Source organism: Asparagus officinalis, chromosome 9, assembly GCF_001876935.1.
Source record: "Asparagus officinalis chromosome 9, Aspof.V1, whole genome shotgun sequence".
In the NCBI taxonomy this organism is placed as follows: domain Eukaryota; kingdom Viridiplantae; phylum Streptophyta; class Magnoliopsida; order Asparagales; family Asparagaceae; genus Asparagus; species Asparagus officinalis.
In genome coordinates, this window is record NC_033802.1 from 8,191,201 (window position 1) to 8,202,978 (window position 11,778).

General features: G+C 34.6%; 2 protein-coding genes across 3 annotated transcripts; one reads left to right on the plus strand and one right to left on the minus strand.

Moving 5' to 3' along the window:
• On the plus strand, positions 1,241–5,874 carry LOC109823763 (protein NRT1/ PTR FAMILY 4.5-like). Of its 2 annotated transcripts, XM_020390135.1 has the most exons (5): positions 1,241–1,634; positions 2,232–2,449; positions 3,881–4,321; positions 4,412–4,533; positions 4,643–5,874. In XM_020390135.1, exons 1-5 carry the CDS (start codon positions 1,547–1,549, stop codon positions 5,490–5,492), a joined length of 1,719 nt encoding a protein of 572 aa, XP_020245724.1. In that variant the 5' UTR covers positions 1,241–1,546; the 3' UTR covers positions 5,493–5,874. The 2 variants fall into 2 exon arrangements, with proteins under 2 accessions (XP_020245724.1, XP_020245723.1); XM_020390134.1 differs by having other exon boundaries at positions 3,881–4,533.
• LOC109824662 (probable glutathione peroxidase 2) lies at positions 7,368–11,492 on the minus strand. Its single transcript, XM_020391298.1, has 6 exons — positions 11,240–11,492; positions 10,654–10,730; positions 9,991–10,052; positions 9,763–9,881; positions 7,768–7,935; positions 7,368–7,686 (listed from the first exon to the last, which is right to left on the minus strand). The coding sequence occupies exons 1-6, from the start codon at positions 11,435–11,437 to the stop codon at positions 7,654–7,656; spliced, it is 657 nt and encodes a 218-aa protein (XP_020246887.1). The 5' UTR covers positions 11,438–11,492; the 3' UTR covers positions 7,368–7,653.

Sequence of the window (11,778 nt, forward strand, 5' to 3'; positions counted from 1 at the left end):
TTTTGCTGAATAAAATGAGATAAGGTCGATTTTACTATTTAAAATGCTAAAAAGGTTGATTTTGAAAATTTGTCCCCTCTTATATTATACCTAAATTTTTTTTATCAGCACTTGACCTATTTGGGCATGTAATCCTCACCAAAATTTGCAGAGAGAGAAAAAGACTGTCCTAAAGAATAATGTTAAGGGGTTGGGTGGGGGAGGTATTGCTCAATGTACAAAAGCAATCAAAATTAACAACACGAATTATTCTGAAAGATACTCATAGATAGGTTAGTTTGAAATGACAAGTGAGGCTAACATGACTATAATTTTTTCCTTGATCGCTAGTTGAAGCCTAATAAACCCGCTTGTCCTTTGAATAATGGCAGACCGTACTAGTGTGTGAAATATAAATAAAAATAAAAATAAAAATCTCCAGAATAGGTGGTTTAATTAAGAAAAAACAAATATTAAGCTTCTTCCGTCTTGTGTTAGTTGCTGATTTGATCCCTGATTAGTCAGCATTGCATAATTAAATTTTTGTATCGAAATTAACCAAGGCTAAATGAGTTGGTCTCGCTCAATAGTCAACCAGTGAGAATCAAGGAAGTGAAACACAGAATCCATTTGTGAAACAAGGACAAAAAGGAGAACTTATAAACCTAAATAGACTACCTAGGAGTTAAAAGGGAAATGAATTAAAAATTATATTGCAAGATTCGGGATTTATCTTGATAAGAGCACGCTAATAACAAATAGTAATCAGTCAACAATGTCCCAAAAGAACAAAGATTGGACCATACCCAACAACAACAACAACAACAACAACAATAATAATAATAATAATAATTACTCGATTTATTAATTCAGTCTATTTGTACATGTTGTCCCCCATCAAAAATTGTATTAGGAGAAAAAGGCTGTCCTAGAGAATAAAGTTAAGGGGTTAAGTGCGAGCTGTTGCCTAATGTACAAAAGCAATCGAAATCAAAATTAGTGACTAAAATTAATCTGAAAATTACGCACAAATAGGTTAGTTTTAGATGACAAGTGATGTAAACATGATTATAATTTTTTCAATCGCAAGCTGAAGCCTAATGAACCCAATGGTCCTTTGAATAATGCCATGTCCTATGGTATGTGAAATATAAAAATATAAAAAAAAAAACTATATATATTAAGAAAAACAGACAGTAAGTTCCTTGTCTTGTGTTCGTTGATGAGTTAAATCCTGATTAGTCAGCAGTGCATAATTAAATTTCTGTACTGGATAATTAACCAAGACTAAATGAGTTGCCTCTTGCTCAAAGTTAACCAGTAAGAATGAAGACAAAGAACTATGGAGATGCATACTGAGAGAAGAAGCATAACATAAGGAGATATGAGGTATGCAGGCCAATCATTGAGGTATTGTTTAATCACCAATATTCTCAAAAAGTTACACTTTTAACCTCCAATCTTCCATAAAAAAGGCTCGGATACCAGCAGCTCACACTCGAACGAGATAACCATAAGCCAAATAGCATAGCATTTAGAGAAAAGCCTGAACTGTCACAGGCTAACCATGGAAACCCAGGGGATTGTGGATTGGAGAGGAAATCCCATTGACAAGAAAAAGCATGGGGGAGTTAGAGCTGCATTCTTCACCCAGTGTGAGTTGTATAATCCAAATGGGCTGTTTTCTTCTGACCACATGCTCTTATTTTTTCTACGATACACTTGCTCTTTTGATTTAGACCTTTTAGATCTAGATCTACAATTAATGGAAAAACATGGGTAGGTACAGAAGAATGATACATGACGTGAAATTTTAGAAACTAACCTCAAAATGCTCTGTTGGGCTTTGTTTTTCAATTAAAACAGGCTTGGTTATAAAAGAGGCATGATATGAGAGCATAATCATGCATATATTCAGCTTATCTTAAGTCATCATCTGTTCCTTCATGGTGAATATTCGAGCGTAATTGTCAACATCAATGCTCCAGAAAGAGCCTTAACAGAGCCTCTTTGTACTTCCCATGCCAGTTAGGAAACATAATTGATCAATAACAGGAGGCCTACTATGAATGAGAACAAGACAAGTGTTGAAATTAACTTTATAATGCACTTTCAAGCTTGATTTTTCTCAGGTTTAATTAATAGGTGAAGACAGAAGATTGACACAGTTTGCCGCAAACTGTAAAGCTATGGAAAATAGGGAGATGGGAGTGTTTTTTTCTGAAACTAACTTTTGTTCATTTATTTTGCAGTCATGGAGACGATGACAACCATTGGTTACATACCAAGCTCATTTAACTTGGTGACGTACCTTCATGACATCATGCACACAGGAGTTGCAAAATCTTCAACCATGAGCACAAATTTCACCGGCATTACCTGTGCTTTTGCTCTGTTGGGAGCATTCTTGTCAGACTCATACACCACTAGATTCAAAACCATGCTTATCTTTGGTCCCTTCCAGTTTGTGGTAAATATCTTGACCTCTTAGTTTATCTATGTATATGCTCATCTTCCACATATTGGTGAAGACAGTGACTAATATCAGAAAAGAGTTTTTTTTTAATACAAATTTCACATACAAGTTTGAAACATAATATATTAATTTTTAGGCTGAGTTATGTGAAATGAAACAGAAACAAGTACAAAGTTGTAGCTTGTCCAAGAATTGGTTTATAGTTATGAGACAAAGTGGAATCCTTATCTCTATATATTTGGTAACTATCCAATATATATGTAGGACAAATTTTCTAAATAGACCCTATTAGAAATTTATTTTTAAAAATCAACCCCTTTAAAATTTAATTACCATTTTCGACCTGGTTTCAGCCACTCGGTTGAAACTAGGTCGAAAATGGTAAATAAATTTTGAAAACTTCACGGGATTTAAAATCTCGTGAAGTTTAGTCGATAAATTATTCAGACTAATCACGAAACATACCAAGCCATCTGAAACTACAACCAAACTTCACAGGATTTGAAATCCCGTGAAGTTGCATGAGGGCATATGCCAGAAAGCTCATATCGAGCTCTCTGTAAAAATGGGCCTGCAACTTCACGAGATTTGAAATCCCGTGAAGTTTGGGTGTATTTCTTTTGCAGCTTCATTAGTGTGGTTAATCAGGCACTAAACTTCACAAGATTTTAAATCCCATGAAGTTTTCGAACTTTATTTGCCATTTTTGAAAATGGCATTTAAATCTCAAAGGGGTCGTTTTTTAAAAGTAAATTACTAATAGGGTCTATTTTGAAAATTTGTCCTATATATGTATACATATCATTGGAACTTTAAAAGGACCGATATCATCTGCAAACACTTATCAAGTCACATTTAGTCCATATATGTATGACTAAATAACTAATAGTCTTTATCATGATCAAAAAATTTCCAGTAGCCATTGTTTATTGAAAGCAAAGTATGGTAAGTTTGATTTTTATACCGTTCTTTACCTATATATCAATCCAGATGTGCTTGATATTCTAAAAAAACAGATGCATTCTTATAAAGAATACTCTTGCAAAGGAAACAAATGCCATTTATGTAGAATCCAGCCTGTGAAATAAAAAGTTTTAATAAATTCAGTCTCACATGGACACATTACACACCAGACCAATATTGAGTGTCAGATCGTCATAAGGTATCTGACAGGACAAACTCTAAATAGTAGGATACAGAGACAAAGATACATTTGTACATATACAATTTCAGAAGCTACAAATCCACCAAACAACTAGAAATTAAAATTCAACTAACCTTCCGTTTCATTTTCAGGTGTAGTCACTAGATTATAGGCAAGCTAGTCTTTACTGCATATTTCATGAAGTACCTGGTTTTTTTTGTTTAAATTATTGACTTTCATCAAGTCCAAGAAATGTAACTATGTTAAAAAATCTCCAACAGGGGTATGGACTGCTAGCACTACAGGCACGTCATCCCTCACTCCATCCTCCACACTGCAACACCTCGGACCAATTAAACGACTGTCAGCGAGTCCATGGCTTTAACTTGGTTCTTCTTTACATAGGACTCTATACAATCGCTCTCGGAGAAGGCTGCATGAGAGCATGCTTAGCACCCTTCGGGGGAGACCAGTTTGACAGCCAAGACCCGGAGGAGTCGCAACTCCAATCCAGCTTCTTCAACTGGTTCACCTTCAGTATTGGTGTAGGAGGTTTCATAGGCCTAATTTTCATAGTGTGGCTTGAGAACAACAAGGGATGGGATTACAGCTTTGGAGTCTCGGCTCTTCTGTTTCTCATAGGACTCTTAGTTCTAGCAAGTGGTTTCCCATTATACCGTAACCAGAAATCAGAAGGAAGCCCTCTTACTCGGATTTTGCAGGTAGAAAGAATTGACATTACAAAACTTTGGAAAGGGGTTTGTTTTTTCCAATTAATTTCAGTTTACTTAGCAGACTTCTTCCCTTTCAAGGTCTTTGTATCAGCGTTCAATAAGAGAAATCTTACTATGCCTGAAACATTAGAAGATTTGAAGCTGGACGAGAAGGAACAGACACTTCATATGGAAAAGATTTCTCATACGAAAGGATTGAGGTAAGGGAGGGTACTAGAAAAAGAAATCTTAATTGAAAGAATAGCTATCTATGTATAGTTGAAGATCAACAGAAGTGATTTTAACTTCTGTTTTATTTTTTCTTGTCAGGTTCCTTGACAAAGCTTGTATAGATGATGGAAAATCTGGACGCTGGTCATTGTGCACTGTAACTCAGGTGGAAGAAACAAAGATACTCTTCCGAATGGTTCCCATATTCCTCACCTCTGTGCTCACTTATACTCCTACTTTCCTGCTCTTAACATTCACAGTGCAACAAGGAAATACTATGAACACCAAAGTAGGGAAGATCCACATCTCTCCCGTTAGTCTATTTTTAATCCCGATTGTTCTTCAGACAGTGATACTTGTGGTCTATGACCGGTTCTTCGTACCCTTCGCTAGAAGGATGACAGGCTACTCCAGTGGTATCACTTACTTTCAACGCATTGGTATCGGTTTTGTGGTAATAACAATAGCAACTGGCATTGCAGCGATCATAGAGAGAAAAAGACTGAAAATTGTCGAAGAAAATGGATTAGAAGACTTAGGCACTGGCGTTCCAATGTCTGTACTTTGGTTGTCCGCACAGTTCCTTTTTCTCGGCATAACCGATGCAACTGCATTTCCAGGTCTATTGGAGTTTTTCAATAGTGAGGCCTCCAGAGGGATGAAATCCTTGGGTACCGCAATATTTTGGTGCACTCTTGGGTTATCCTCCTTGATGGGTACACTTCTGATTGACATCGTGAACAAAGTAACTAGGCACAGTGCCGAGGGAAAAGGATGGTTAGAGGGGGACACGCTGAACCAGAGCCGTGTAGATCTCTTTTACTGGCTTCTTTTTGCCCATGGAGGGGTGACGTTCTTGATTTATTTATACTTTGCAAAGAGGTATGTGTACAGGTGTGATCCTCGCATTAATAATGCCGGGAATACCAACTTAATTGTAGTTCTTTAATCCTCCCGTAGGGTAACAATGTAAAGTATTTCAACGGTATGTTCAGGGAAATTAATTAATATGTTCTTAAATAAAGCAATTGATGGAATTCTATGATTGGCAGCAAAAGTAACTTTCTCAATCCCAGTCTTTTAGGTTCCATGTTTCCTCCTCCGATCAAAGTTACCATAACTAAAAAATCGCATAATTTCATAGATATAATGTCATAGTTTAATGACTTTATTGCAATTTATCTCCTATGTAATGGTTTTCTTAAAAAAAAACAAGATATAGTGTAAGAACACACCGTTTCTTCAGCACAAGTTTAAAAACTGAAAGTTCATGTTTAAATTGATATGAGAAAATAAGAAAAATTGCATTTAACATAACCAAGGTCAGAAAATAGATTCATACCTTTTAATCACATAGGCGAAGACTTTAAATTCTCTTCTCCTTTAGCTTCCAACAATTTCGAAGAAAAGAAGCCACATCGGAAGTGAACTATGTAGCCACACACTTTAATTCCTCTTCTCCTTGAGTTTCCAACAATTTCTAAGAAAAAGAAGCCACATCTTACCTGAACTTTGGAAAATATATTAGAAGGGTAAAGCCGTGAAGTAATTCTATATGACCTAAATTCATATCAGGATGATAATGAATGAACATATAACATGCATAGAAAGAGTTCTGATACAAAGTCTCAGCAACTCCCTACGGCAGGCAATAGAGGTAATTCTTAATATCACGTTGAAATATTTTCTCGGAGTCCATTGCCACGCTGGAAATGTTGAAGTTCCTTGTCCACTCTTTTCAATGAGATCAACATCTAGAAAGTAAACATAAATATGAATAGAAAAATAAACCATAATGTCACATCTAGATCTAAAACCATAGAGCCTGAACTGTACAAATATTTAAGGGTACATTTGACATAACCCCGGTACCTTTTGGCCCATTTTCAGATCCCCCCCCAAAAAAAAACGAACGACGTGATCCCCAATTTTTTGAACATACCCTCTAACTTTCTATGTTATTTTCAGGAAAGCCCAAAAATTCAACATTATTTTTGAAAAACCAAAAGTTCCAACATTATTCTCAGAAACCCCCATGGAACTTCGATGAAATTATAGAAAACCACCGTTACGCCTTTTAGTTTTTTTTTAATATTATTTTTATTTTGTTTTTTGTTTTTTGTTGTTGTTTTTTTTTTTTTTTTTTGGGGGGGGGGGGGGGGGGGTGTTGTTGGGATTATAGGATCTAACATCACAAAAACAAACACTTGTAAACATAACTTTAATGCAAGTCAGTACAATTTTTAAATTGAACGAAACTTCTGTAATTACAATGCCATCTGATGATAGTTACAACAATTATAGTTGCATTGAGCCAAACAAAACGAGTGCAATACATGATGAGTACGGTAAATATTAAGATTCAAAAGGTAGCCAAATGGTAGACACTTATGGTCAAAACTAGCTGTCTCTGCTCTACTCTGCTATTTTCGTTAATAGACAGTATCCACATCCAAGTTGGTCAAAGTGTTGATGATCTTAATTTCATGCCAAAACGGTCTATCACATAACTTGCTACATATTACAAAATTCTGATAATGATATGAGGGAATTAACCTGATGAAACATACACATTATTTGATTTTGAGAAGAGAGGACAAATCATGAATCAGTAAATGAATCTAGACCAATCCTCTCCCTGTCTTAATTCAGATGTAAATTAGAAATTATGCATTGAACTTATACAAAATACACAAAATGCCAATTAACCATTATCTTACAGGACTTAGGATATTGTCCATAGAAAAGAAACCTAATCAACCATATATATGGTGTGCGTGATAAAAGTGACTGCACAATCAAGAAAAGGTAAGTTGACCTTAACTGCAAATAACTAATATTCAGCATCACATTACAAATCAGGAAAGTATGCCATTAGCATGACGATATACATACAATGAGAGGAAAAAAGAGTCAACATATAGCTCGCAGACATAGCTTTATTGTTGAAAGCTAATAATTAAAAATAAATAATATTTCTTACATACAACAAGAAGCTAATGAATTTCCAGCAATATACAAGTTTTCTAGAAGAAACATCCCCTTATTCATACATAAGATCACGTACTCGCATTATCGGCAATATAGTCCCTCAAAGAATGCACTTAAATTCATGCAACCCCCAAAAGGCTCTGTATTGTTTTCTGGAAGATAAAAGTATAGTGGCAATAATAAGTACAAATAAAAGTAAAGCAAAATTATACAGTATACTGTCAAAGTAGTACCTCTATTTTCAAAGGTGAGGTGGTCGGTGCATATCTTTCCACAACTTTTCCATCTTTGTCCACAAGGAACTTAGTGAAATTCCACTTGATACCATCGCCAAAAAAACCCCCTTTCTTTGATTTCAAGAACTTATAAAGAGTAGTAGCCTCCTTTCCATTCACTTCAACCTACGAAAAACAATGAGTCAGTCATATATAGTTACATGAAATTTTCTTCTAGAACAAAGGCAACATAGTGAAAATTTCTGTTGTATATTTGCTAAGTGCAAGGGAGATCTATAACTAAGCCAAAATTAGGCAACATAGTGAAAATTTCTGTTGTATATTTGCTAAGTGCAAGGGAGATCTATAACTAAGCCAAAATTTAAAGCTAATAATCCTGAAGGGAGATCTATAACTAAGCCAAAATTTAAAGCTAATAATCCTGTCGTGTGAAAATTAACACTGTATTTTCTTTTTCCAAACACGCTACCCATCGAAAACCAGATCTAGTTAGTTTGAAGATATTCATATTCAGAACATCTTTGCAACCTTTATTGGATTTTATTTGAATTATCTTTCCTGATGAAAGATAATGATTTACAGACAAGAATAAATTTGTAACAATAACAACTATCTACAAGTTACGCTTGGCCATAGGTGTCACCCAAATATCACAATCAAAATGTCATTCTATAATTATCATGGTCATCTCATAGAAATAACAAGAAAGATGATTATCTTATTTGGTACGAACATTTGCTTTTCTTGAGATTGAAGCGAACATGCCCTCACCTCACCCCCCATAATTTTAGAGGTGGACGTTCTAGTGCAAAATTAATTAGGAAAATCCTTCATTTCAATAACTCTACACCAATTCCTCACATGCCCATTAGTAAAACTTGTAACAGTTCTCTCATAACCTCATTCCAAAGGAGTGATGGCCCTAATAAATATTTTTCTGTTGAGAATAGGAATAATATAGACATATAGAAGCAATGAAATAAAAATGTTCAACTGGTTCATGCAATTTCTCATATATAGAATTATAGATACTATATGACATTATGATCAACCAGGACCAGCCTCATATCCGAGATGTCCAAGAGATACATGTTACTAACAGAAAGAAACAGTATAAAGACAAACAAACATGCAATTATGTGTTGTACTTCGGCCAATAGGAGCTTGCACTCACAAATTAGTAAATCAAAAAATTTTTGACATATGCTTGATCTTCTCCGCTACATCTAGGAATGGTGTATAGAGTTTAAAACAAGTCATGAATGCCAAGATGTTGCATAGCTAACACTGAAGGAGATAACAGTGGTGACATTTAGGAATTATTTAAGTGAAACACAGGATCCCTTCCTGCAACAAGAAGATAGAAAAAGGAGGACTTGTAAACATAAGTAGAAATAATAGGGTAAAAAGAAATAAATTAAAAAACATAGCAAGATTCAGGATTATCTCGATAAGAGAATAAGAAGAAACAAATAATAAGTTCAGTCAACAATGGTCGAGAAGCACAAGAATTGGCCCATCTCGAAATAATTATAATAATTTGCCCAGTTTATCTATTTTACCCTTCTCAAAATAGTCTTAAGCCATACAACCAAAAACAGCTCAGACATATGCTAATATTAATCAACAAATCAGTTCAAGAATTACATGAGTGACTCATGCAACAAACTTGAGGTGCAAAAAGAATTTAAAATAAAATGTGTCCTTACTGGCTTTTTTTAAATTTTCTTTTATGCATAAAGTTTAAAATCTATAGAATTAAATGAAAAATTTTATTTTGTGAATCTTTACTAACAGGCTAACAACATCAGCTCAGAAAATGCAGCCTATTTCTGAAGAAGGCGCTAGATCATGACTGTTTTGCATTAACGAATTAGTGAAATGTATGGATGTGTTTTTCATCTGGGGGTTTTCCTTCTTTCATTTGTCCTTTTATTGTATTAACTTCAAGATCAATAACAAAAAAGAAACATTACATTTTTCTCTGATCACCTTATCAAATATGGGGAACTCCGCTTTGAACCTTGTGCAAGCAACCTCCTGAATTTCCTTGTTACTTCCTGGCTCTTGGCTCAAAAATTGATTGCAAGGAAATGCCAATATCTCAAGCCCTAACAGATAAACAAAAATAAAAAATTATATCCCATCAACTCCTTTTTAAGCTAAGTAATATAAATGTAGTGATAGAAAAACAGCATAATGAAATGAATACTAGCAAACCTTTATCCTTGTACTTCTCATACAGAACATTCATTTCCTTGTAGTTGGCATGAGTTAGTCCACTGCATTTGAAGAAATTTAGTATTAGAAAGTGGAGTCTAAGATTTTTCACATTGGCTAGGCCCTGTTGTCCACATAGCAAATTCTAATAGTTTTGATGTCAATGTTACTATACTTCGGCTATCTTCTGTTATTGAATGCGATTTGTGGAGATTGTCCATGCAAATAAAAGATCTTTATCAATGATAAATTTATTTGAAACTTGTTGGCATATTGTCTTTCTCTTTTTTTTTCCACTGCAACATCCCAAAGGGTAGCTTGTCAAGTTGAGAAATGATGATTACATGAAGCAATCTACAGGTACATTTCTTCATATAAATTATAGTAACTATTATGCAAACTTCAATCGAGGGGGGGATTTCGTTGGTAAAAGGCAGAATTATTTGACCGTGTGTCAATAATTAAAAGAAATTTAAGAGACAAGTCACAATCTAAAATTACTTGTATACAAAGACAACCAGAACATTATACAACTGTAGAACTTGATGAATGGCCTAGCCAACTGTTCTACTCGTATTTTAAGATCAACAATGAAGGATACAAGTCCTTTCTTAAACAAAAGAAGCGAACTTCGACGCATAAACTTCAAAATGAAGTAATTACCATTGGGAAGCAACATTCACAATAAGAAGAACCTTCCCCTTGTAGGCGCTCAGGCTCACGTCGTTGCCATTTATATCCTGTGATATGATTCCATCAAATAGTGAAGAAACAGGATAACAGTGGAACATAATTGAAACTCTTATAATATTTACAATAATAGAATCCAGCAATATTTTTCCAAATGAAAGAATCAGCCAGTTTTCATTTTAATCAATAAAAAATTCCACTTGATCCAACGAAGTCACCAAAGGCTACAATAGTTATAAATTGAAGACATATATATAGGCATAAAAATGAAATAAAAAGAAGTGGGAAAACAAATAATATCTGGTAACAATAGTTCATCATACCAAAATAGCTAACATCGCAAAATTGAAAGCAAAATTACAAACTATGAAACTAGCCAATAAACCAATCGATGCCAAAAAAATAATTAGACTAAAACTGAATCAAACCCCATTAAACATCAAAATAAACAACAGCAGCCCCCAAACAGCAAAACCCATAAGAACAAATTAGCTAAACTCAAAGATTAAGAAAAACCCAGAAACAAAATCACATCAAAAATCATAGGAAAACCCATTACCTTAACAGTGATATCATAAATAGATTTGGGCACCCCTTCAGCCATTTCCTTAAGAGATTGAGTTGGGTTCTTGAAGAAGAAGAAGAACAAGAAACCAAAACCCAGAAACAAAATAGAAAAGAACCAGCCGTTGATCCGATTGAGCCCTGGAGCTCTGGATTTTGTAGGCAAATGGGAACTGGAATTTTTTGTGGGCATTGATTCTCCTCAACTGTTCTCGTACACGACTACTAATATTGTCTTAATTAAGTGTGAAAAGGAAGACTTTTTTTTCAAATGGAAAAATTCTGAAAATAGACTACATTTGTTAAATATTTAGCAAAATCGATCATTTTGCTAAATATTTAACAAAATCGACCTCTTTTTAGCCAACAGGCCAAAAAGAGATCGATTTTCAGATAAGTGGCCTGAAAACATATGGGACTACTAGTCCCGTATGTTTTCAACATACTAATTACAGATTAGAAAACATACGGGACTACTAGTCCCGTATGTTTTCTGTCATAGTTTTGGTGGCTCACGAAAATGTACGGGACTAC

Coding starts and splice junctions, on each gene's coding strand:
- LOC109824662 (XM_020391298.1), bottom strand. CDS start 11,437: ATGCCCACAAAAAATTCCAGTTCCCATTTGCCTACAAAATCCAGAGCT. Junction 10,053..10,653: donor GTGAATGTTGCTTCCCAATG/GTAATTACTTCA, acceptor CTTCAAATGCAG/TGGACTAACTCATGCCAACT. Junction 7,687..7,767: donor CCTCACCTTTGAAAATAGAG/GTACTACTTTGA, acceptor TTTATCTTCCAG/AAAACAATACAGAGCCTTTT.
- LOC109823763 (XM_020390134.1), top strand. CDS start 1,547: ATGGAAACCCAGGGGATTGTGGATTGGAGAGGAAATCCCATTGACAAG. Junction 2,450..3,880: donor TTGGTCCCTTCCAGTTTGTG/GTAAATATCTTG, acceptor AATCTCCAACAG/GGGTATGGACTGCTAGCACT. Junction 4,534..4,642: donor TCTCATACGAAAGGATTGAG/GTAAGGGAGGGT, acceptor TTTTCTTGTCAG/GTTCCTTGACAAAGCTTGTA.